This window comes from Microcaecilia unicolor, chromosome 6, assembly GCF_901765095.1.
Source record: "Microcaecilia unicolor chromosome 6, aMicUni1.1, whole genome shotgun sequence".
NCBI lineage: Eukaryota > Metazoa > Chordata > Amphibia > Gymnophiona > Siphonopidae > Microcaecilia > Microcaecilia unicolor.
The window spans coordinates 58,664,267-58,689,226 of NC_044036.1; the positions used below are offsets into that span (position 1 = coordinate 58,664,267).

General features: G+C 43.3%; 1 protein-coding gene across 17 annotated transcripts in view; it reads left to right on the forward strand.

Annotated features, from left to right (window-relative positions):
* Positions 1 to 24,960, forward strand: part of ADGRL2 (adhesion G protein-coupled receptor L2) — a 377,345-nt gene that overhangs the window by 254,920 nt on the left and 97,465 nt on the right. For all 17 annotated transcript variants that reach the window (XM_030207177.1, XM_030207180.1, XM_030207178.1 and 14 more), the window contains one exon: positions 16,947 to 17,747. In XM_030207177.1, the coding sequence (XP_030063037.1) occupies positions 16,947 to 17,747 (801 nt within the window). The remainder of the gene's footprint in view (positions 1 to 16,946; positions 17,748 to 24,960) is intronic.

The following is a 24,960-nucleotide window of genomic DNA, read 5'->3' on the forward strand; positions in this document are numbered from 1 at the left end:
CTATATTGTCTATCCAGTATACCATTTACTATCCCTTCCTCTCCTTAAGAGATCCCACATGCTTGACCCATGCTTTCTTGAATTCACATCCTGATGCACTTGGTTCTGTAATCTGGACCAGAAGTGGTTAGGGTTGACTTGGGATACTTTATACTAATTGGCTCAAAATAGCCACACAAAACCGAAAACTTCCAACACAAAGTGGACTCATTCTTCACTGCAACATTTAACTATTGAAGAAATATAGGATACAAGCATAACCATGAACCATGGAGAGGCCTAAGGGTCCAGTAGCACCAGGCCTCAGTGACTTCTGTATGAGCCAAGAACTCATGATCTGTTGAGACACCCTTGAGGGCAAACAAGAATGAGGAAGGGGTGAGGGTGCAGAAACAAGACAATGTGATTTAGTAACATAAGGGAAACAGATGGCTGGCAAAGGGAACAAGATAATTCCTGTAGGAGGGTGACTAAGTTTTCTAAGTAGTGCTAATCAGCTGGTTTGTGCTATGACCTGTATCTGAACTATTGCTAAAGATATGTATATAAGTGACAGTCTCCAAGCTTTACTTTGGAGAAAGTCAGAAACAGCTAACACCTTTGTGTAACAGTGCTTTCTGTTCTCCCATGAGAAATTACTGATTGTATCTGTATGTGGTAAGTAATCAATTGCTTTTCTCATACGTGGCTTTGGTTTCATTTTATCACCCCGGATTGTGGGTGGCTGGTACATAATAATTTTGAGGTGGTGAAGCCTAAAAAAAATATTTAGATTTTGAAGGGGGGAAAAATGTCTCAGATGTCACCAGATGATGAAATGACCCTCACTGGTTCTATGATTATATCTCTAGGTGATTGGTGTAATCATTGACCAAAAAGCCCTATCTTTTTAAGTATTTATTCTTTTCACTTTTTTATTTCTTTTCCCTTGACTTAGGAACACACATTCTTTCGGAATTTGGTCTTAATAAATACTCTTATTAGATTACCGTGGAACTATTCCTCCAACTCTTCTGATTTTTACTTTATAATTTTTACTTTATATTTAAAGCAGGTTTATTCTTCAGCATCTCTAGATCAGGGGTTCTTAACCTTTTTTTGGTTCCCACACCCCTTTAACTGATCAGTGAAACTCACAACCCCTTCCTAAACCACGTGTCGACTGCATATGTTGCTGTTAGCCACTAACAGTGCTGCTAACATGTCACTAAAATTACAGTAGCACACAGTTATACTAACAGTGTCATCACACTTAAAGGTACAATGCTACATAAATTGTACATAATGTTGTTGAATAATGTACTTGTGTGAATGCTAAGGGTTCCTTTTTACCAAGCTGCAGTAAGTACTAACATATGCTTACTGCAGCTAAAAATGCCTTACTGCGGGCCATGCTCAGGCGTCCTATTGTAATTTTGGCTTTGATGCTGGGGGTGGGTCTGGGGGTGGAGAGTGGGCATGTCCTACACTAACCAGCATAGCTACATTGCCTCGTGGTAACCGATTAGCATGTGGTGGTTAGCCTGAGGAATTTACGCGGATGTTAAGTTACCTGGACAAATTCCTTTGAAAACTGTTCAAATAACTGCTTTCACTCTCTCTAGAAAGTTTCAGTAAATTGCTTCTTTGCATCCTGTTTGCCATCTTCCTACATCCCTGGTTAAGAACCCCTATTCTAAATTATAAAGCTGCCTTTTCTTAAAATAGTATTATTATCATGTTTAACACTTCTGCAGTCTTTAGTCTGAAAATGGTTGTGCTTAACTTAATAATATTCTGATGCAGAAGTTATTGATCTGTAGGTTTCCAAAAATATTTAGTATTAGGATAGGATTATCTAATCATAGGAACAGCAAAATTGCTAAATCTTCTTACGAAACTTTAAAAACTGAAAAAAGGCTAAGCTCTAATAAGTTATATTGATTAAGGGGCCTTTTTACAAAGGCGTGGGGGGTGTTTCCAGTGGTAGCTGGCAGCGTGTCCACGCTAGTTCAATGGGTGATGGTAAATAGGCGCACATGCTAGTTTTAATATTAGCACATACCCATTTCCTGGCCTGTTAAAAAATAGCCTTTTTCCCAGCCGCAGAAAAAATGGCCCAGCGTGCTCTAAAAGACACGCCCACACTACCACAGGCCACTTTTTACAGCAGCTTTGTGAAAGGACCCCTAAGTGCAGGATTGAGGTTTAGCAAGTTTTCTCTAAGCCACAAGCAACTTTAGTAGTTCCGTTTATTAAAGTTATAAAGTATTCAAACAAAACACATTTCAGTTATTAACTGCGACTGTAGTGTGATAAGGTGGTTGTTCTTTATTTCTTTTTCTTTTCTGAATTGTAAAACCTTTCTTTAGTCTCATGTCTCTTCTGGAAAATAATAATGCACAACCATTTTCTTACACTGCTTGAAAATATAATCAGAATGGTGTTGCTCAAAAAATAATGCAATAGCCTTCGCATTGGTCGAATGTGTAGCATTTTTTCTGCTCCCTCTGTACTTTACTTTTTCCCTTATATTTTTATTCAGACAGCAAGGTTTATTTTCTGTAAGAGTGGCCAGATCAGTCTGTGATTCCCATCAATAACAATGCACCAGACCTAAATTAAAACTGGCCCCTTCTGAGTGCTTGCTATTAGGGCTGGAAGGGTATGAAGGCCCTTTAATGATATTCCAGTGTGGTTTCAATCATGTAACATGACGATTCCTGCCACTGTTTTGGAATTAACCATACAGATATTCTAAAAGCAGTATAGTTCTGCTGAGCATGCATTCCCCATGGTAGTCAGCAACTGTCCCACCCATCCACATACTTTGCTAGTCTCACAATTCAAATTGAGCTATTACTTTTTGTTTAGCAGCTTTTAAAGGGGATGGGTATAGATGTGTTGGATATTCTTAACCTGGAGGCAGCATTGGAATTATTGATGTAATCATGTCTAGTGAGGGTATAAATGTACTCACTCTGCTGCTCCCCAGTATCTCTCCACACTCGTCCTTCCCTACACCCCTTCCCGTGCACTCCACTCCATGGATAAATCCTTCTTATCTGGTCCCTTCTCCACTACTGCCAACTCCAGACTTCGCGCCTTCTGTCTCGCTGCACCCTACGCCTGGAATAAACTTCCTGAGCCCCTACGTCTTGGCCCATCCTTGGCCACCTTTAAATCTAGACTGAAAGCCATCCTCTTTAACATTGCTTTTGACTCGTAACCACCTGCCTCCACCTACCCTCCTCCTTCCTGTACACAATAATTGATTTGATTTGCTTACTTTATTTTTTGTCTATTAGATTGTAAGCTCTTTGAGCAGGGACTGTCTTTCTTCTATGTTTGTGCAGCGCTGCGTATGCCTTGTAGCGCTATAGAAATGCTTAGTAGTAGTAGTACAAATTGTATCTGCATGCTGAAAGTCTAGGGCTGGGGTAGGGTATGAAAATAGGCTTCCTGGGCATAGTTTGACTGTCCTGTGTTTTTTGTCTCATAGGGAGAAGTTATCAAGGTACCGTAAAAGACTGCCTTTTACCACACCTTGATATAGTGTGAGATTCAGCACTCTGCATCCTGAAGGTTGTTGAATCCCATATTTTTGCATACACTAGCCATTAGCATGCACTAAAACCCGTGCTAACTCTAGTAAACCTGCCCCTAAGTTTTTAGATAGTAATTTTACTTTTTGATATTGTATTTGAGGGTTATTATAAAAGCATCTCCACATGTAAATAGTGACAAGCATACAAGTGTAAATTGCAATTTCAGAAAGTGCTGTTTACATGTAGGGAGATCCATGCCACGCAGAGATTTTGAGGGGACATGGGGAATAGTTTGGGCGTGCCTTGGGCTGGACAAAAATCTACTCATGCGTTCACCGTTTTACAAAGGGAATATACCTTTACCTTTATAGGAAAAAAAAATTCCCATTTGGCTTTACATCAGCTCAAATGCACTCAGACTTTTAAAGATTTCTCATTTTGGCTAAGACTTTATTCAAGGGATTAAGGGGGCAGTTCTCTTTAATCTCCCATTGTGTATTTCTGCCTCCCAAAGGAAGAAAAATAAATTGAGGCCTCACTACTTTGGCTGCACCTCTATGGTTAGGTTTATAAAACTGGACAGTTGCATGTGAAAGAGGAACTACTTGCACGTGAACGTTGTGAGCTCCTTCCATGTGGGAAGTGCTGACATTTCATTTGGAAGCTGCTGGGTTTGTTCTGCTTATTTTTTCCACATTTAAATTTGTAAAATGGCTGCTTTGCTATACATATAGACAATACTCGGTAATAATAATAATAAGAACAAAACTTTATTTATAACCTGCTGTATCTTTAAAAGCCTAAGCGGGGAACAAATCACATACAAAATATAAAAAAAAACAAAGCAATAAAATTTATTTCTTTACACAACAAACTATACAAAAAACTCTACAATTCAAACGTGTACAGCAGATTAAAATGTATATGATATTAAAAATAATTTATACATCAGAGGAACCAAAAGCCTGAAGAAAAATGAGGTTTCAATGCTTTTTTAAACTGGTCCATATTTTGTATTGAATGAAGTTCAATGGGTAAAGCATTCATAATTTTGGACCTTTGCTGTAGAAAATGGATGATCTACATTCTTCTAAATAAATCTGATGAAATGAAGGCACATCAAGTAGCTGTTTCTGAGATGATCTCAGAGAGCAAGTAGGTTGATAACATCTTAAAGTGACACTAAGAGTTGGTGAAATATTACCATTCAATATTTTGAAAACTAGCAATAAAATTTTAATTTCAATGTGAAATTTTACAGGGAGCCAATGCAATGATTTCAAAATTGGAGTAACATGATCATAACGAAAGCCTCCTTTAATCACTCGAGCTATAGCAATCTGAACTACTTGTAGCGCCTTCAGCATGTTACCAGTAATCCCCATTAGCAAACCATTACAGTAATCTAACAGTGGATAAACTACTCAAAGCTGAGTATATTTAAATACTTGGGTATATAAGATGAAAATGAAAAATCCAAGTACGAATATTGTTATACTGAGGTGCTATAGTGTTCTTAGCATGCCTACACTTAACATGTGTGCTAACCATATGGGCGCCTATAGGGATATTGTAGACACGTACATGGTTAACACGTGTTAAAAATGTTAGTGCCTATAACGCTGATTAGTAAACAGGGACCTAAGTAGGAAATGAAAACGAATGAAATGCCAAAAGACCGATGATGAGGTGGGGGCATAAGACTTGCCAATGGAAAAATTTGAATATATTGACTAGCTGCACTGCCAAGGTCTGAGGTGAAAGCTATTTCACGAAAAACATCATAGTTTTGGTGAATTTATGGGCAACATTCCTACATGTCCTTATAGGTATTTTACAAAAGGCTCCACATTTGGCAGTCAAGGATGCTTGGCTGCACTGAGAGGAGCATAACCAGGAGAAAAAAAGGCGATGATAATGCCCCTGTATAAGTTGTTGGGGAGACTACACTTACGGCTTCCTTTTACAAAGCTGCGGTAGTGATTCCCAGCGACAAAACCCATTCAGTTTGTAAAAGGAGCCATTACAGTATTGTGTTAAGTTTTGAAGGCCGTATTTTGCCAAGGACATAGTCAAAGCTGTTCAGAGAAAAGCGAACAAAATGGTATTGAGCCTATGGCAGAAGATATACAAGGATGGATTAATCTCTGGTTTTTCATTTGATTTGATATGCAAGAGTAAATGGAGCAGGGAATAAACTTCAATCCATAGGATTTTTATCGGACTCCTGTACAGCAAACAGGAGAAAGCAGACCCAACTGGTATGCAGATATAATTCTTTATTTCCAAGTACCCGACATGGCCACGTTTCACCAGGCTGCGTCAGGGGTGTAACATACACAGAAAAAGCAGCCTCAATTGAAGTCCAACAGAAAGAAGATGCCTAAAAGATGACCTGAACATGTATACCCTGGAGGAAAGGAGAAACAGGGGTGATATGATACAGACGTTCAAATATCTGAAAGGTATTAATCCGCAAACGAACCTTTCCCGTAGATGGGAAGGCGGTAGAACCAGAGGGCACAATACGAGATTGAAGGGGGGCAGACGCAAGAAAAATGTCAGGAAGTATTTTTTCATGGAGAGAGTGGTGGATGCTTGGAATGCTGTCCCGCAGGAGGTGGTGGAGAGGAAAACGGTAACGGAATTCAAACATGCGTGGGATAAACATAAAGGAATCCTGTTCCGAGGGAATGGATCCTCAGAAGCTTAGCTGAGATTAGGTGGCAGAGCCGGTGGTGGGAGGCGGGGCTGGTGGTTGGGAGGCGAGGATAGTGCTGGGCAGACTTATACGGTCTGTCCCAGAGCTGGTGGTTGGGACGCAGGGATAGTGCTGGGCAGACTTATACGGTCTGTGCCCTGAAAATGACAGATACAAATCAAGGTAAGGTATACACAAAAAGTAGCACATATGAGTTTATTTTGTTGGGCAGACTGGATGGACCATGCAGGTCTTTTTCTGCCGTCATCTACTATGTTACTATGTAAGATGAATGTATATACCCCAGAGGAGAGGAGGTATAGGAGAGATATGATACAGACATTTAAATTCTTTAAAAGATAATAAGGAACAAATTAACCTTTTCCAAAAATGGGGAGACTATAGAATTAGTGGATGTGAAGTTGCAAGGAAGGGAAATTAAAAGCAACATCAGGCAAAACGTTTTCATGGAGAGGGTGTTAAATACCTGGAATGCTGTTCCACAGGAAATGGTGAGGACATATATAGTATGAAAATGGAATAAATGTATAGAGAATTTCCACTCACAATAAAGCTTAAATATCTTTCTTTCTTAAATAATAATAATAGTAATAGAGACATAAAGGGGCCTTTTACCAAATGGTGGATAAAGGTAGACCGCGGTGGCGTCAACGAGTGGGTTTGCCGCACACCGAGATCACCTTTTACCGCTATCGGTAAAAGGGCCTTTTTTTCAGGATGATCCGTAAACGGCCGTGCGGTAAGCAAAATATTGCCACGTGGCCATTTACAGCTGCAGCCCTTACCACCTCCTATTTAGGAGGTACTATAAGGGCTCCAACGCTAACCTGGCAATTACCACCGGGCACACCCCTGGCACTGGAAAATAAAAATGGCAAGTAGCATGCTGCACTATATTACTATGTTCTTCCTGGTTTGGATATGGAAGAAGGACATAGATTTATATATATATATATATAGGTGAAATACCTTCAATGAGTGAATGTATTTGGATTTCTGCAGAACACAATATTTTTGACCAAATTGTTTTGTGCAGAGTGGAGTAATAATTTTACTACAGGACTTTCTGTTGGTTTGGCCTTTATAAGATACTATCTGCACTCAGCAGTTCTGGTTCACTTTGAACAAGCTGTTTTGTTTTTTTTTTTTTGGGGGGGGGGGGGCAGACTTCATAGATTGAGATTTGCAGTTACATGGGTGCCATCTTTTCAGGAGTGAAAAACAAATTGGAAGCTTTACTTCCTAAGCATTGGCTCAATATTATATCTTAAATCTTCATTTAGGGACTGATTTACCAAGCTTGTTTCTCCGAGTTCCAAAATGAGGGAGAAAGCCTTTATAAATCAAACTGTTAGACTAAAAGACAGAATGTAGAACATTTCAGAAACATTTCATTTCGTTTTATGATAGATTCACCTTTGCAAAATTTATTTCCTTTAATTCCATCCAGGCTTTTTTTTTTTTTTTTAAACTAGTGCTGGAAGACGTCTTCAGAGCACACAAACCTTTAATATAATCTGAACACTTCCAGTGCTCTCCCCGCAGCATGCATATGTGTAATATACTTAGCATTAATGTATTTTAATATTGCTTTTTTGCCCAGGAATTAGCCTATCTATAATAGTTCACAGAAGTAATTAAGTGAATTGCTGAAACTGAAAGAATCTTGCTGTATTTCATTTCTCAAGTTCAGAATTAGTTCATGGAGACAACGATGTGATTTAAAGATATGTAAGTTAGTAAAGCTTAAGAAAGGCCTTTATTAAAACATATTTTAATAGCTTGCAGGATTCAGTTACCTACGTTTTGGAATGAATGATTTGGTTTTGATACGATTTTGTTGTGGATTTGATGTTGGATATCAGTGCATTGCAAAACATTAAATTATCTAAACTTTTGTCACTTACTTTGACAGGAGTATTAGTTGTTTGTTTATTTGTGACACTCATATCCCACATTATCCCAAATAAGTTTGAGTTTAGTGTGGCTTACAATAAACAGTATAGGATACATAACGAGAGTCTAATGCATAAGAAAATATTTTTTTTGTAAGAACCCAATTATACAATACAATATCATGGACATACTGGGATAGCTATGGATATTCAATATATGGAAAATGTATTATGAATGAGAAATTCTATATGAAACATTGAGAAGGTTAATGGTAAATAAAGAGAACTAAAATTGCAACTCAGGTTTGGATATGCTTTCTATTTGTGGCACGGATGATTTGCTTTCATTAATTCTGATACTCATTTTCCATATTTTTTCTGTAAACCTGTAGCTCGAAGGTAAAGAAGAGGGTCAGCTAAGCATGTTATTGATTTTCACTCATCATAAAACAAAGGAGTATCCCTGCATTGTGATAGACTAAATGTAGGACTCAACCATGAGTGTCCTGCCATATCATTTCCACATCAACTTTGCTTTCAGAAAGCAAAAATACATTTTAGGTTACTTGTTTTATTGATTTTTCTATTTCAGCCATCTTAATAGTTACTGTAGTCATGAGTATGAAAACAAAATACAGATGTGCATTAGGTGAAATCCTGCCATTAATAAACGCTTTGATTGAGATTAAGAGTTGGGTATCTGTTAAACTGGCACTGTAAAATGTTTTTCTCCACGGAAATGGCAGGTGACAATACAAATTAAATAGTCCCAAAAATATAATTCATTGATAACAGTAATTGATGTCAGAACATGCCATCCTGACTCGAATGCATAAGGCTCTTGTCCTTCATATTCTGTTCTAATCTATCTAAAATATGACAGTACCCTATAATATAAAATACTGTCATGTTTTATATAAAAAATTGATCTAGACTGGAAGGATTTACTACATATAAATCTGCTAATTAAAACAACAGAAACAAAAAGAGCAGACCATGTAAAAAGTAAAATGATATTTATTTCCAAGCAAACAATTTCCTTTAAGCGCCCAACATAGCCATGTTTCACCCTACAAGGACTGCATCAGGGGTTACACAAATAAGCTGCAGGAACAGCCCAATGTTTTCCCTGTCTAGTGACTGCAGTACAACACTAGACACTAGCAAGAGGTTTGCTTTTGCAAGCAGCAGCCACAGCAACCTGGCATACAGGCTGCCTTCAAATGCAACCAGCTTCAAAAATGTGTCAAATGAACCAACAAATAAAGATCCCAAAGTGTGGAGAAAATGAAAAGCTGAAATCTTTTCCCTGTGCATATTCTTAATATATAACAACAGAACCAGATAGTGGTAGAAGCCCATGGAAGTGCTGCTGAAAAATGCTATGGATAATGCACAAATACAGCTTGGATATAATCCTTCAATGCCAGAGGAACCATGACGACAACAAGGCTGGTATTAGAGATGCAGGGGCCCAGGGCAGAAAATCCCAGACTCTTCCTCCTTGACCTTGAGGCAGGCTTAGCACCCCCTGTGGCATGGGAGAGCAATGCAATTGCTCTGGCTCCACTCCCTGATGCTGGCCCTGCATGGAGATTGTGGCAGGAAATCATTGTCAAGGCTTTTTGTTTTCGCTTCACCAGTGTGATTAGTACAAGCTTGAACTAATGCTTTCTGTAGCTTATGCAGACTTTGTGGAATAAACTGCCACCACCTCTGTGATTATTCTGTGATTTTAAGTATTTTTTTTTTTTTATTACATTTGTACCCCGCGCTTTCCCACTCATGTCAGGCTCAATGCGGCTTACATGGGGCAATGGAGGGTTAAGTGACTTGCCCAGAGTCACAAAGAGCTGCCTGTGCCAGGAATCGAACTCAGTTCCTCAGGACCAAAGTCTAACCACTAGGCCACTCCTCCACTCACATTTAAGAAGGCTTTAAATAGATATCTCTTTGCATAATTTTAAAAGGAAGTGAATTATTTAACCAGTGGGTTTTCAAAAGCTACCTTGAGATATGGACATATCAGTCTTAGCTTCTTTTTCCTAAAGCATTAATGCAGTTCAAGGGATCTCAACCCATTCCTCAGGACACACCCAGCCAGTCATGTTTTCAGGATATCAACAATGAATATGCATGAGATAGATTTGTAAATTTATCTTGTACATATTCATTATGAATATCCTGAAAACCAGACTGGCTTGGTGTATCCCGAGGACTGTGTTGAGAACCTCTCTTGTAGATGGTGCTGTATGATACCTGTTTTGAGTGACTGGTTGTAAATAGGACTCATCTGAGCGGTTTGGGAGTACAGACTAAACAGAGCTGCTTGAGTTTTTGATTTAAAGAATCACTGGAGTGCTACTGTTATGTGATGACTCTATGCATGTCTCTGCCTCTTCCTCTGCCTCTGTTTTAAAATTTTGACGAGACTGGTGTTCCTAAGTGCTTCCTCAGCTGCTGTTCTGTTGAATATAATATGCATTCATTTCTAGAACAACTAAGAAATGTCAATCAGCTGAACAATATAAAAATGATCCCAAAACATGCACACCCCTAGAACCCAACCTCCTTTACCACCCCCACCCTATCTCCCCCTAGTCTAGTCCCGCCATTGAGTGATGTGGTTTAGCCACAGGTAACACAACTGTGGTTTCCTCTTGAATTTGAAATGTGTACCCTTTATCTGTCTGCCAAGTGTTGCTTCTAGGATGGCCAGGATTCCCTCCCTCAAAAGCCATGAACAGTTTAATTTTGTAAAATAGATATATTATTTCTTGTCTTTCTAATTTCAGCTGACTATAATGTATTTTTCTTAAGTGAATGATGGCCGGACAGCACTTCTTTCTCTTAAATCCAGATAGCGTTCTTTATCACGCATTAGAAGGAAAATGTTCCTAAGCTTATATTTTCAGGAAGCTAAATCCAGGTTGACAGGAAAGGAAACTCAGCAGGAATCAAAAAGAAAATAGTTTAGTCATACTTGCTCAGTAATTACTACTTCAGCTTCCCCATTGACCTGTCTCTTCTTTATAGAGATCAGTCCTTCTTTCTCTACATTTGTAGTGCAATAAGATCAGTCATTGTCCACATCACAGCAGGACATTTCTGCAATTTAACAAGACAGCACCATCCTTATTAAAAAGAAAAAAAATTTCAAAGCAAACAAAAATAAAGCATACGGTTAAATAAGGCCACTTTGTTCTTGAAACCTATGATTGGATAGCCTATAAGGCACCATCTACTTCTGTCATTTTCTTATGTCTTTGCTATAAAGAATGGTTGGAGTTAGTATATATGTTTCCAAAATAAGGAGCCCATTTACCAAGCTGTGGGAAAAGGGTTCTGCGCTGGCAGTGAGAGCTGTTTTTCCCACACACTAGTGCCCTTTTTACTACAGCAGGTAAAAAAAGCCCCCCCCCCCCCCACCCTCGCGCACATGGCCATGCGGTAAGAGAACTCTTACCGCAAGGCAGTGCGATGGGGAGCCCTTACCGCCCCCACTGAGGTGGCAATAAGGGCTCCTGCGCTAACCCAGCGGTAACCTGGCATCATGCAGTGATGCCCGATTACCACTGGGTTATGGTCGCACAAGCAATTTTTTTTGGGGGGGGTGGGGGGTCTTTTTCCATTGGAAATGACACATGCTTGTTGGGCCGGCGGCAGTCCCGAAAGAGTGAGCAGTAAGCCTGCATTGGGCTTACCGCCACCCTGTAAAAAGGCCCCACAGTTTTTATCAGTTCTGATAAATTTATTATTAAGTTATAAATGGAAGTTGGCATATGTAATGGTAAAACTGTGAACTTGAAAGGGCAACAGTTGAACTAGATAAGGCCCTTTTGCTAAAGCACAGTAAATTTGTATTACATGCAAAAATTAACACAGATAGATGCAGAGCCTGTTAAATAACTTTTTTTGAAGGGTGTGCCCAGCATCTACTTCAAAAGCTCCCATGCAAAGCAGATATCAACTGCACTTTAAAAATGCATTGCCGATAGAATGATTGCAGCTGTGCTATTGACAATGTACAAGCTCCTTATTTGACTGCTTCATCCCTAGTGAAAGCACTATGGGCCAGATTATATAAATGGTGTCAATAAAGTGTGGTGTTCAACGCTATTCTATAAGGGTAATCTGGCATGAGCACTCTTTACAGAACAGGTTTGAGCGCTGAACTTTAGGCACAGAATTTAGGTGCACAACCTTGGGAGTAAGGACTTACATGCCAGCTGAAATCTGGTGTAAATCCAAATGCACAAATTGAGCATAGATCCTACGCTGTTCTATAACACTGTGTGTTTCTTTTGTGAATGCCCCCAACCTGCCCATGTCCCTCTCATGGCAATTCCCCATTTTGGGTTGCACAATCCAATTTAGACTCCCATTGTTACAGAATAGTCCTTCGCCAGATTGGCACCCAACTCATAATGCCAATTAAGTGCTTGTTAGCTTCAATAATTAAATCATTGGAATCCATTAATTATTTTGGGTACTGATCTGGGATCCGCGTTCAATTTTGGGCACCCAAATTTGGGTAACCTTCATAGAATCCAGGGATGTGAGACTACTGCGATACTACTGCTAGGAGTCGGGGCCTCCATTTTTAACTGAGGAATTGGACGGGTCAGGAAAGACTGTAGATTGCCCCTGCTCTCTATTAGAGAGCAAAGGCCACCAGGATAGGAGCCAGGGTTTGGGTATTGGGACAATTGAGGAGGGTCCTGGGGGGGGGGGGGGGTTGGTTTAAGTGCTGAGGCATCGGGTAGAGGTGTATATGGATGCCCCTACTGTGCAGAAGGTGCATTGTGATTGTGCAGCTGCACTTACTGTACAAGTGAGAGTGTGTGCTAAAGTCCCCTATGTTAACTGTTCTGTCTAATACATGCCCACTGTTTGCTTAGTTCCAATACTCTAGCAGGGCATGCAATTTCCACACACTTGTCACGCTGATGTGGTAACAGTGCCACACTAACTGCATGATAACTGCTCAGCTACGTTAGATAAAAGGACTCCTTCCTTATAGTAGTCTTGGTGTCTTTATAATAGGGAAATTAGGAACCCTTTTTCTAAGCAACATTAGCGTACTAATGAATACATTAGTGTGCATTACCTAAAAACAAGTTAGCACTGAAACACTTTCCTACGTAGGAGGTGCCAAGTGCTCCTGTGTTAATGTTGTGTTAATCAGTTAGTGCACACTAATGTGATTATGCTAGTTGGTTAATGCTTCCATGCCCCCTACAAAAAACATTTTAAAAAACTAGCTAGCTAACACGTGTGCACTGTGAACTATGCATAAAGCTTTGTGTTTTGAGGTAAGTCTTTGTTTTCCCCCCAGCATTAAGGGGCCCTTTTACTAAACTGCATTAAGAGCTAACATGTACTTAAGGCCGGATTCAGTTAACAGCATTGAGAAAAATGTATGCCCAATGCTATTCTATAAAAGGCACTCTGGGCTGAGCACTCATTATAGAATGGTGCTTAGCGTGCTTTCCCTTGCCCAACTTTGGGTGTGAGGACTTATACCGAATGAAATTCTGTAAATCCTGTCGCACATCTTGGGCACGCTGCCCCCAAATTCTATAACTGCATGTAAATCTTTGGAATTCCCCTTCTCTAGCCACACCCCCTTCTGGGTTGTGCGTGAGAGAATTTGGGCTCAGATCCTTTGGAATTGTGCGTAACCAGATCTGCACGCAAATCCAGATTAGAGCCAATTAATGACAATATTTGTTACTGGCTCATTAAGGGGCTTCTTTTACAAAGCCATGCTAGCGATTCCCCTGTGGCAAATGAGAGGAAGCCCATGAGAATTCAGTGGGCTTCTTCTTGTTTGCCATGCAGGAATCACTAGTACGGCTTTGTAAAAGAAGCCCTAACTAATTGCACACGGATCGTAGGATCATGTGCAATTTTAGGTGCTCCAATTTGGACGTCATTTAAAGAATCTAGGGGACAGTGTTGGGACTAAAGGCTTACTGCAAAATGTGTTAAAGGCATTTTGCCGTAATTTGCCTGTGAGCATGAACTAGTCACTAGATATTTTTCTCATTATTTTTCATGGGGGAGGTGCATGCCATGAATGTGGCATGTGCTTGGAAGTGTTATCCAGCTAATGCATTCAAATTAGCGTGAGCTAACTGGATAACACAGACTTATATGTGGGAACACTTTAGCACCTCCTGTCCTCCTAAATGGGAGGCGATAAATGCTCCCGCATTGACATTTTTGCAGGTGTCTTGTGCTAATGGAAAAATGAGCACCAGACCTGCAAAAAGAAAGAAAAAACTTATTTTTGGGCCATGTTAGAAATGGGTTTTTAGCACACAGAAAAGTTCTAGGTTAAAATGCACTAAGCCCATTTCATAATGCTCCTTAGTCAAAGGGCTCTACAATTAGGTATTTTGCAGTGATGGTTTTAAATTTTTGCTAGTGACTTTTATTTAAGAACAGTGGCCTAGTGGTTAGGGTGGTGGACTTTGGTCCTGGGGAACTGAGGAACTGAGTTTGATTCCCACTTTAGGCACAGGCAGCTCCTTGTGATTCTGGGCAAGTCACTTAACCCTCCATTGCCCCATGTAAGCCGCATTGAGCCTGCCATGAGTGGGAAAGCGCGGGGTACAAATGTAATAAAAAAAAGAAACAGTAGGGCATCCCATAACTGTGGTGTATATGTATGTAATCTTTCTTTGGGAAAAGCAAACACAGCGGCAAGGACACATGGCAAAATTTTCATACCTGTGCTACCAATAAAAATCCTTTATTGAAGGTTTTTGCTAGACTAGTGAAACCCTTCAATAAAGAGTTTTTTCTGGCACCTCAGGTGTGAAATTTTGTCTTGTCACCTCCGCTGTGTTTTCTTTTCCTGATAGAGATCCGTGGAGGATTGTTCTTCTTTTTTTTTTCTCTCCTATAATCATCTTCTCCATGTGTATCTATAGACAGAGTATGAGAATACACTGTGCTTGAAAAAATTGTGCAAGTATCGTACTTAAGTCCTGGCACAAGAAGCGTCTTCAATGTAGATAGTTTTTGAGCCTGTGTGTTAGTTTGAGGACTCTGTAATGTTAGCAAAATTCCACCTGGTCTGAATGAACCCATAATACCAGGGTTTCAACTTTCTAAAGATAAGTGAATGTTTTCTCTTGTATTGACTAGGAGTGAAGAAAATTAAAAATACTAACAAATGTGTTTTTTGGGGGGCTAATTTTTATTAGTCATTTCATAGTGTTCAGAAGCCCAGAGGTACACGTGCTTAGATGCAATGCATTTGGTAAAAGGAAGAATTGTATATATTCCACAGAAGTGAAGTTATGAATTATTCATTTAGGGGCCCTTTTACTAAAGGGCATCAAGCCCTAATGCAGACTTAGTGCAGGAAAAACAGGCTACCATAAAACGTGATAGTGTTTTACGGTATTTTGCCTGTTAGCATGTTCTAATTCGCATGCTAGCTATTGTTTAAAATAGTTTTTGGATGAGGCATAAAATGGGTGGAGAATGGATGTGGGCACATTAACCAGCTAGCACGTGCATATTAGTATGTGCTAACTGACTAACATGGAGTTAATTCAGGAGCACTTAACGCCTCCTAAATAGGAAGTGGTAAGGGCACCCGCATTATCTTTTTATAGGTACCACATGCTAATACGAACATTAGCAAAAAGACCTTGAATTGTACCACTTTAAATCTGGGTTTAGCACTCGGGGTATCCCACATTTCAGCACACTTTAGTAAAAGGGCCCCTTAGTGAAACTACCTGCCAACATACCTATTTTGCTTCTATATAAAATGATGGATCTTTGTTCATTTATGCAACTCTAATCTCTCTATTTTGATAGGTGTTCCTGTTGTTTCTTTCTCCTTATCCGACATAGCAGACCTTCTGTTGTCCCTGCATATAGTAACTGTACTAACATAATCTCAGAAAATATCAATTCATGTTATTCTTTTTTTCTCTCTTCCTTGCACTCCCCTTTTTCTCTTCCAATGATCAAAATAGAAGTGGAGCAAAAAGGTAAATAAGCTGCCCATTTCCAATCCCAGCTCCTTGTTGTGTGCCATATAGATGTTAAATCCTTCCCTCTCCCCCATATCCCTGCCTTCCACACAACACTGATCATATGTTTAATAATGGTACAACTAGGCAACGGGTTGTAACAGCTACATCTATGTGTCAGATTCTTCTTTGTTTATTCAGCTTTGATGCATTCATATGGGTGTCATCTTGCTTGATTTCAGGACCCTTCCCTATGGCATGCCTTTGGTTGCAGGGTTTCTCGATCAGGTCATTCACCACTTCAGTTCTTTTATTTCTCTCTGCTTGAGGTATCTTGAGTTTGAGCCTTACTTTCTGTAATTTCCAGCACATGCTTGCTCTTACTTGACTTATCTTTTACAGGGTCTTTTTTTTTTTTTTTTTGGGAATGTTTCTATTAATGTCATTTTTGTTTCTTGTTTTCCTTTTTTTTGCCTGTGGTAAAATAATGAATGGTGTCTCTAATTTTGAAACGTTGAGTGGGCGCATATTACACTTGCTTGTGCAGAAGTATGGTAGGAGTATTTCAGGCATTTCTATATTTTGACTTGGAAAAAAAAACCTCACTCTCTCTTCATGTATGCCAGGTGAAGAATGCTTGCTAAAGCTAATCAGAGGAAATTGAACAATTATAATATGTGCTATTATCCTTTGTCAGTGAGATTAATCCTTGTTTTTTCATGTACAGCATTAATGACTTTACATGCCTTTGTTTGACAGTTATTCGAACTCATTTTTGTTTTGCTTTTTTCATGATTGCTAGTTTTTGTTTGCCCTGGGACACTGAAAGCAATTGTGGATTCACCATATATATATGAAGCAGAGCAAAAGGCAGGTGCTTGGTGCAAAGACCCTCTTCAAGCAGCAGATAAAATATACTTCATGCCGTGGACTCCTTATCGCACTGATACTTTGATAGAATATGCTTCTATAGAAGAATTCCAAAACAGCCGCCAAACAACAACCTACAAACTTCCAAATCGAGTGGATGGCACTGGATTTGTGGTTTATGATGGTGCTGTCTTTTTTAACAAGGAAAGAACCAGGAATATTGTCAAATTTGACTTAAGGACCAGAATTAAAAGCGGTGAAGCTATTATTAACTTTGCCAATTACCATGACACTTCTCCCTACAAATGGGGAGGAAAGACGGATATTGACTTAGCAGTTGATGAAAATGGTTTATGGGTAATTTATGCTACAGAACAAAACAATGGAATGATTGTTATTAGCCAATTAAACCCTTATACACTACGCTTTGAAGCAACTTGGGAAACCACCTATGACAAACGAGCTGCATCAAATGCTTTTATGATCTGTGGCATTCTCTATGTTGTCCGGTCAGTATATCAAGATAATGAAAGCGAAACTGGCAAGAATGCAATTGACTACATCTACAGCACCAGGTTAAACAGAGGAGAATCTGTAGATATTCCCTTTCCCAACCAGTACCAGTACATTGCTGCAGTGGATTACAACCCAAGAGATAATCAGCTATATGTGTGGAATAATAATTTTATTCTGCGATACTCTTTAGAGTTTCGTCTACCCGACCCTGACGAAGGTAAGTGTTTCCTCTTTGTCCTAATTTGTATATGTCTTGAAATAACCCACATAAATGTAAACATATATGCACATGAAGATATGACTACGATGCAGAGATTTCATGGGGATATGATCTGATGGGCCAAACAAGTATAATTCCTATTCTACAATAGATACAATTATATTTTTTAAAATATATCCCTGTTGGGCCTAGGTTCATCAGAGTGCTTGTTTCGAGGAGTCCTTTTACAAAGGCGTGGTAGCATTTTTAGTGCACGCTAATTATTAACGTGTGCTAGATGCTAGAGACGCCCATAGGAATATATGGGCATCTCTACCGTTTAGCTCGTGTGTGCTTTGGTAAAAGGACCCCCGAGCGATAAATGTACTTAACCATTCGAGATCAAAGTTTCATCTTTTGGAGCGTTATTTGTACAGTTGGTATAGTTGCTGGCACTTATACAAGGATGTGGCATCTATAGTTAGATAGCAAGTGACAGCTCTTTTTGTGCACGTGTAGGTTTGTAAAATGGTTGTTTCCATTATACCTGCCTGCAAATATATGTGTCCTAATACAAAAGCCTTTGTGTTCTGCAGAGCATTTTTGTAAAATACCAGAGGAACTTTGAACATCCTGACCTGGGTGCTTAATTTCCACTTCAATGTGCTAAGCAAAATGGGGCTTCACACCTCATTTATAGAGGGGATCATAACATAGATTAAAATCATTTTATTTCTGGTTGCAAATTTTGAAATGTAATCTGATATGTATTTAAAATGATTTGTAAGAATGTAGCGCAGCTTAGAAGTTTTATCCAGGCTACTGGAATTCATCTAAATTTGCTGTATTGTAGAAGACTTTGTCTAACACATTGTCATGTATTTTCAGCTAATTTACAGAAGTGATGTGGATGATCACATGGGGCTGGATTCTGTATATGGTGTCAAAAAATTGTTATTCTAGAAGCTGTGCTTAAAATTAGGCGTGGTTTATAGAATGGCACTTATACCTAGGAATAGCACCCAACTTTAGGTGCAGCCGTTTGCACCAGTTGAAACGTGGAGCAAATGTGCATGCCTACACTAGACACGTACCCCCGTTTTTCTATAACAACGCACATTAATTTTAGGAATGCCACCGTTATGCCCATGACCCTCCCATTTCCATGCCCCCTTTTTCAGATTGCATGTAAATGCCCATTAAATCTAATTAATGCCCATAATTTCTTGTTAAGAAGCCAATTATTGGTGTTAATTCAATTACATTGCGTGCTCAAATTGGGCATGCACCCAAATTTGAACATTCAGTTTTTGTTGGCTCTTATAGAATTAGGGGGATAGGAGCCCTTTTACTAAACTGTACTAGTAAAATGGTTCATAGTGTGTCCTGGCACCCAAAATATGAATAAAACCTTTTACTGATGACTCTTAATGATGACTCAACACCGTACCATGTTTCGGCAGCCAAGAATCTCTAGTAAATATTGTTTTGTAAATAGATTCTATCTTCTGTGATGAAAATGACAGCCACACATGAGCTTGTCTTCAAAGACTAAACTGCTAAGAGAGATCTTGAAAAAGACCGTTTGTTGAAAAACTGAATGTCCTTTGAACTTGGGCTACTGGCATTGGCCAGTAGCGCAAGTTTGAGAAACACTGCCTTTTTCAAAACAATATTCACTAGAGTGTCCTGAGTCAGGCATGGTACCGTGTTGAGCCATCAATAAAAGTTTTTTATTCATATTTTGGATGCCCCTTCATCTGATTTGGACATGCCTGATCTGTCGTAGGATTAGTGCATGCAAATGGCAAAACAAACACAAAACGCGTTGGGCCATTTTTCTCATTTTACATGTGTATTAATGTTTCTCCGAGGACAAGCAGGCTGCTTGTTCTCACGACTGGGTGATGTCCGCGGCAGCCCCCACCAACCGGAAGAAGCTTCGCGGGCGGTCCGCACGCGGGGCACGCCCACCGCGCATGCGCGGCCGTCTTCCCGCTCGTGTGTGACCGTTCCCGCCAGTCTTTTCTTTTCCGCGCCTGAGGAGAGTCGTGCCGTCGCCGCTCTCCCTTCGCAGCCCCGGAAAGACCGTCGCATTTACGCGTTTTTGTTTAATTTTCGTTTTATTCGGTTGCCGCGTGCTCCAGTTTTTCTTTCTTCAAAAAAAAAAAAAAGAGAAGAGCACGCGCTCCTTTTTCCCTCATTTCTAGCGAGGGCGTCGCGTTGCGGCCTTGTGGCCGCGCGATCGATTTATTTTTTCGAGGTGTGATTTCCGCCACCATCAACGACTTTAACTTCGCCGACGTGATTTTTCCGTCGATGTCCTCGAAGGTCCCGAGTGGATTTAAGAAGTGTGGTCGGTGCGGCCGGCCGATCTCGCAGACCGACACCCACGCTTGGTGCCTCCAGTGCCTCGGGCCGGAGCACAATATCAAGTTGTGTTCTCTGTGTCTCGGTCTCCGGAAACGGACTCAGGTTGCGAGGCAAGTTCTGCGGGACCGCCTTTTTGGAACTTGCGCCGGCCCCTCGACGTCGACTTCGACGGCATCGGTATCGACGCCCGGTCCTTCGGTACCGGTATCAATGCCCGAGAAATCGGCATCGATGGCATCGACCCCAGGAGAACAGGTCCCGTCGGCCCGCCGGTCCTCCGGTGAGGGTAGAGGTGAGAGATCGCGTGGGCAGTCGGCCCCGGTCATTCCTTCAGCCCGTGGCCCTCGGGACCGAACCCTGTCTGACCCGGTTCCTCGGGACCGAGGGGGATCGACCTCCTCCTCCTCCATATCACCCGGCACCGGTGACGGGCACCGTAAGAAGGCAAAGAAGCACCGTCACCGGTCGCCCTCGACGCATCCGGCTCTCGGTACCGGAGAGGCGTCGACGCCGAAGCGTCCGCGTCGAGAGGAGAGGTCCCCCTCGGTGGTGGAGGTACCGCCACGTCAGGGTCCCAGCACTTCGGTGCAGTCTCCTGGACCCGAGCAGCTTCCGGCACCGATGCCTCTACCGGCCCCCACGTCTTTCCCGACAGCGGGCCTGGACGAGTGCCTCCGAGCCATCCTTCCGGGGATCCTGGAAGGGCTGATGCGCCAGGCTGTGCCGGCGCCGGGGGTGCTTGTGCCCTCGGCGCCGATGACTGTGGCGCCGGCGAGCTCTAGCCCGGTGCCGAGGCCGTTGACGCCGCCGCTTGCGGCGCCGGTCTCGACCGCCACGCAGGTGGAGTCCCCGTCGACGTCGATGGAGGGAGCTTCGTCCCCGCCGGCGCGGGAGTCCACCGCTCGACGACATCGAGGCCTCGACGTCGAGCCGGGCCCGGTTCAGGACTCAGCTACATGAGCTTATGTCCAATACCGAGGAAGAGGCCTCGTGGGGGGAAGAGGAGGACCCCAGATATTTCTCCTCCGAGGAGTCTGCGGGTCTTCCCTCGGACCCCACTCCTTCACCTTAGAGGAAGCTCTCGCCTCCTGAGAGTCTCTCTTTTGCCTCCTTTGTGCGGGATATGTCTATTTGCATTCCCTTTCCCGTGGTCTCTGTGGATGAGCCGACGGCTGAGATGCTCGAGGTCCTCGACTATCCATCACCACCTAGAGAGTCCACCACAGTGCCGCTGCACAATGTCCTCAAGGAGACACTGCTTCGGAACTGGATGCGACCATTATCTAATCCCACCATCCCTAAGAAAGCAGAGTCCCAGTACAGGATCCACTCGGACCCAGAGTTAATGCGGCCACAATTGCCCCATGACTCGGGGGTCGTGGATTCTGCTCTCAAGAGGGCACGGAGTTCGAGGGATACCGCCTCGGCGCCCCCGGGGCGGGAGTCTCGCACTCTGGACTCGTTTGGGAGGAAGGCCTACCAATCCTCCATGCTCGTGACCCGCATCCAGTCATACCAGCTCTATACGAGCATCCACATGCGGAACAATGTGAAGCAGCTGGCGGACCTGGTCGATAAGCTCCCGCCGGAGCAGTCCAGGCCTTATCAGGAGGTGGTCAGGCAGCTGAAGGCGTGCAGAAAGTTCCTGTCCAGGGGTATCTATGACACCTGTGACGTGGCATCTCGTGCTGCGGCCCAAGGTATAGTGATGCGCAGGCTCTCATGGCTGCGCGCCTCTGACCTGGACAACCGCACCCAGCAGAAATTGGCCGATGTCCCTTGCTGGGGGGATAACATTTTTGGTGAGAAGGTCGAGCAGCTGGTGGACCAACTGCATCAGCGGGAAACCGCCCTCGACAAGCTCTCCCACCGGGCGCCTTCAGCATCCACCTCAGCAGGTGGACGTTTTTCCCGGGCCCGGCAGACTGCGCCCTATTCCTTTGCAAGGCGTAGGTACACCCAGCCGGCCCGAAGGCCTCGTCAGGCACAGGGACAGCCCCAGCGCGCTCGTTCTCGTCAACAGCGTGTGCCTAAGCAGCCCCCTGCGCCTCCACAGCAAAAGCCGGGGACGGGCTTTTGACTGGATCCACGGGAACATAGCCGCCCTCAAAGTGTCCGTATCGGACGATCTGCCGGTCGGAGGGAGGTTAAATTTTTTCACCAAAGGTGGCCTCTCATAACCTCCGACCAGTGGGTTCTCCAAATAGTGCGGTGCGGATACGCCCTGAATTTGGCCTCCCTGCCACCAAATTGTCCTCCGGGAGCTCAATCCTTCAGCTCCCATCACAAGCAGGTACTTGCAGAGGAACTCTCCGCCCTTCTCAGCGCCAACGCGGTCAAGCCCGTACCACCCGGGCAGGAAGGGCAGGGATTCTATTCCAGGTACTTCCTTGTGGAAAAGAAAACAGGGGGGATGCGTCCCATCCTAGACCTGAGAGGCCTGAACAAATTCCTGGTCAAAGAAAAGTTCAGGATGCTTTCCTTGGGCACCCTTCTGCCAATGATTCAGAAAAACGATTGGCTATGTTCCCTGGATTTAAAGGATGCATACACTCACATCCCGATACTGCCAGCTCACAGACAGTATCTCAGATTCCGCCTGGGCGCACGGCACTTTCAGTATTGTGTGCTGCCCTTTGGGCTCGCCTCTGCCCCACGAGTGTTTACAAAGTGCCTCGTGGTGGTGGCGGCGTATCTACGCAAGCTGGGAGTGTACGTGTTCCCATATCTCGACGATTGGCTGGTCAAGAACACCTCGGAGGCAGGAGCCCTCCGGTCCATGCAGTGCACTACTCAACTCCTGGAGCTGCTGGGGTTTGTGATCAATTACCCAAAGTCCCATCTCCAGCCAACCCAGTCTCTGGAATTCATAGGAGCTCTGCTGAATACCCAGACGGCTCAGGCCTTCCTTCCAGAAGCGAGGGCCAACAACCTCTTGTCCCTGGCTTCGCAGACCAGAGCGTCTCAGCAGGTCACAGCTCGGCAGATGTTGAAACTTCTGGGTCATATGGCCTCCACAGTCCATGTGACTCCCATGGCTCGTCTTCACATGAGATCTGCTCAATGGACCCTAGCTTCCCAGTGGGTTCAAGCCACCAGGAATCTAGAAGATGTCATCCGCCTCTCCACCAGTTGCCGCACTTCACTGCTCTGGTGGACCATCCGGACCAATTTGACCCTGGGACGTCCATTCCAAATTCCGCAGCCCACGAAAGTGCTGACGACGGATGCATCTCGCCTGGGGTGGGGAGCTCATGTCGATGGGCTTCACACCCAGGGTCTGTGGTCCCTCCAGGAAAAGGATCTGCAGATCAACCTCCTGGAGCTCCGAGCGATCTGGAACGCACTGAAGGCTTTCAGAGACCGGCTGTCCTACCAAATTATTCAAATTCGGACAGACAATCAGGTTGCAATGTATTACACCAACAAGCAGGGGGGCACCGGATCTCGCCCCTTGTGTCAGGAAGCCGTCGGCATGTGGCGGTGGGCTTGCCAGTCCGGCATGCTCCTCCAAGCCACATACCTGGCAGGTGTAAACAACAGTCTGGCCGACAGACTGAGCAGAGTCATGCAACCGCACGAGTGGTCGCTTCATTCCAGAGTGGTACGCAAGATCTTCCGAGAGTGGGGCACCCCCTCGGTGGACCTTTTCGCCTCTCAGACGAACCACAAGCTGCCTCTGTTCTGTTCCAGACTACAGGCCCACGGCAGACTGGTGGCGGATGCCTTTCTCCTCCATTGGGGGACCGGCCTCCTGTATGCTTATCCTCCCATACCTTTGGTGGGGAAGACCTTACTGAAGCTCAAGCAAGACCACGGCACCATGATTCTGATAGCGCCCTTTTGGCCCCGTCAGATCTGGTTCCCTCTTCTTCTGGAGTTGTCCTCAGAAGAACCGTGGAGATTGGAGTGTTTTCCGACTCTCATTTCGCAGAACGACGGAGCGTTGCTGCACCCCAACCTTCAGTCTCTGGCTCTCACGGCCTGGATGTTGAGGGCGTAGACTTTGCTGCGTTGGGTCTGTCTGAGGGTGTCTCCCGTGTCTTGCTTGCCTCTAGGAAGGATTCCGCTAAAAAGAGTTACTTTTTCAAGTGGAGGAGGTTTGTCGTTTGGTGTGAGAGCAAGGCCCTAGAACCTCGTTCTTGCCCTGCACAGAACCTGCTTGAATACCTTCTGCACTTATCAGAGTCTGGCCTCAAGACCAACTCAGTAAGGAATCACCTTAGTGCGATTAGTGCTTACCATTATCGTGTGGAAGGTAAAGCCATCTCTGGAGAGCCTTTAGTCGTTCGATTCATGAGAGGCTTGCTTTTGTCAAAGCCCCCTATCAAGCCTCCCACAGTGTCATGGGATCTCAACGTCGTCCTCACCCAGCTGATGAAACCTCCTTTTGAGCCACTGAATACCTGCCATCTGAAGTACTTGACCTGGAAGGTCATTTTCTTGGTGGCAGTTACTTCAGCTCGTAGGGTCAGTGAGCTTCAGGCCCTGGTAGCTCATGCTCCATATACCAAATTTCATCACAACAGAGTAGTGCTCCGCACCCACCCAAAGTTCCTGCCGAAGGTGGTGTCTGAGTTCCATCTTAACCAGTCAATTGTCTTGCCAACATTCTTCCCCAGGCCGCATACCCGCCCTGCTGAACGTCAGTTGCACACATTGGACTGCAAGAGAGCATTGGCCTTCTACTTGGAGTGGACACAGCCCCACAGACCGCCCAATTGTTTATTTCTTTCGACCCTAACAGGCTAGGGGTCGCTGTCGGGAAACGCACCATCTCCAATTGGCTAGCAGATTGCATTTCCTTCACTTACGCCCAGGCTGGGCTGGCTCTTGAGGGTCATGTCACGGCTCATAG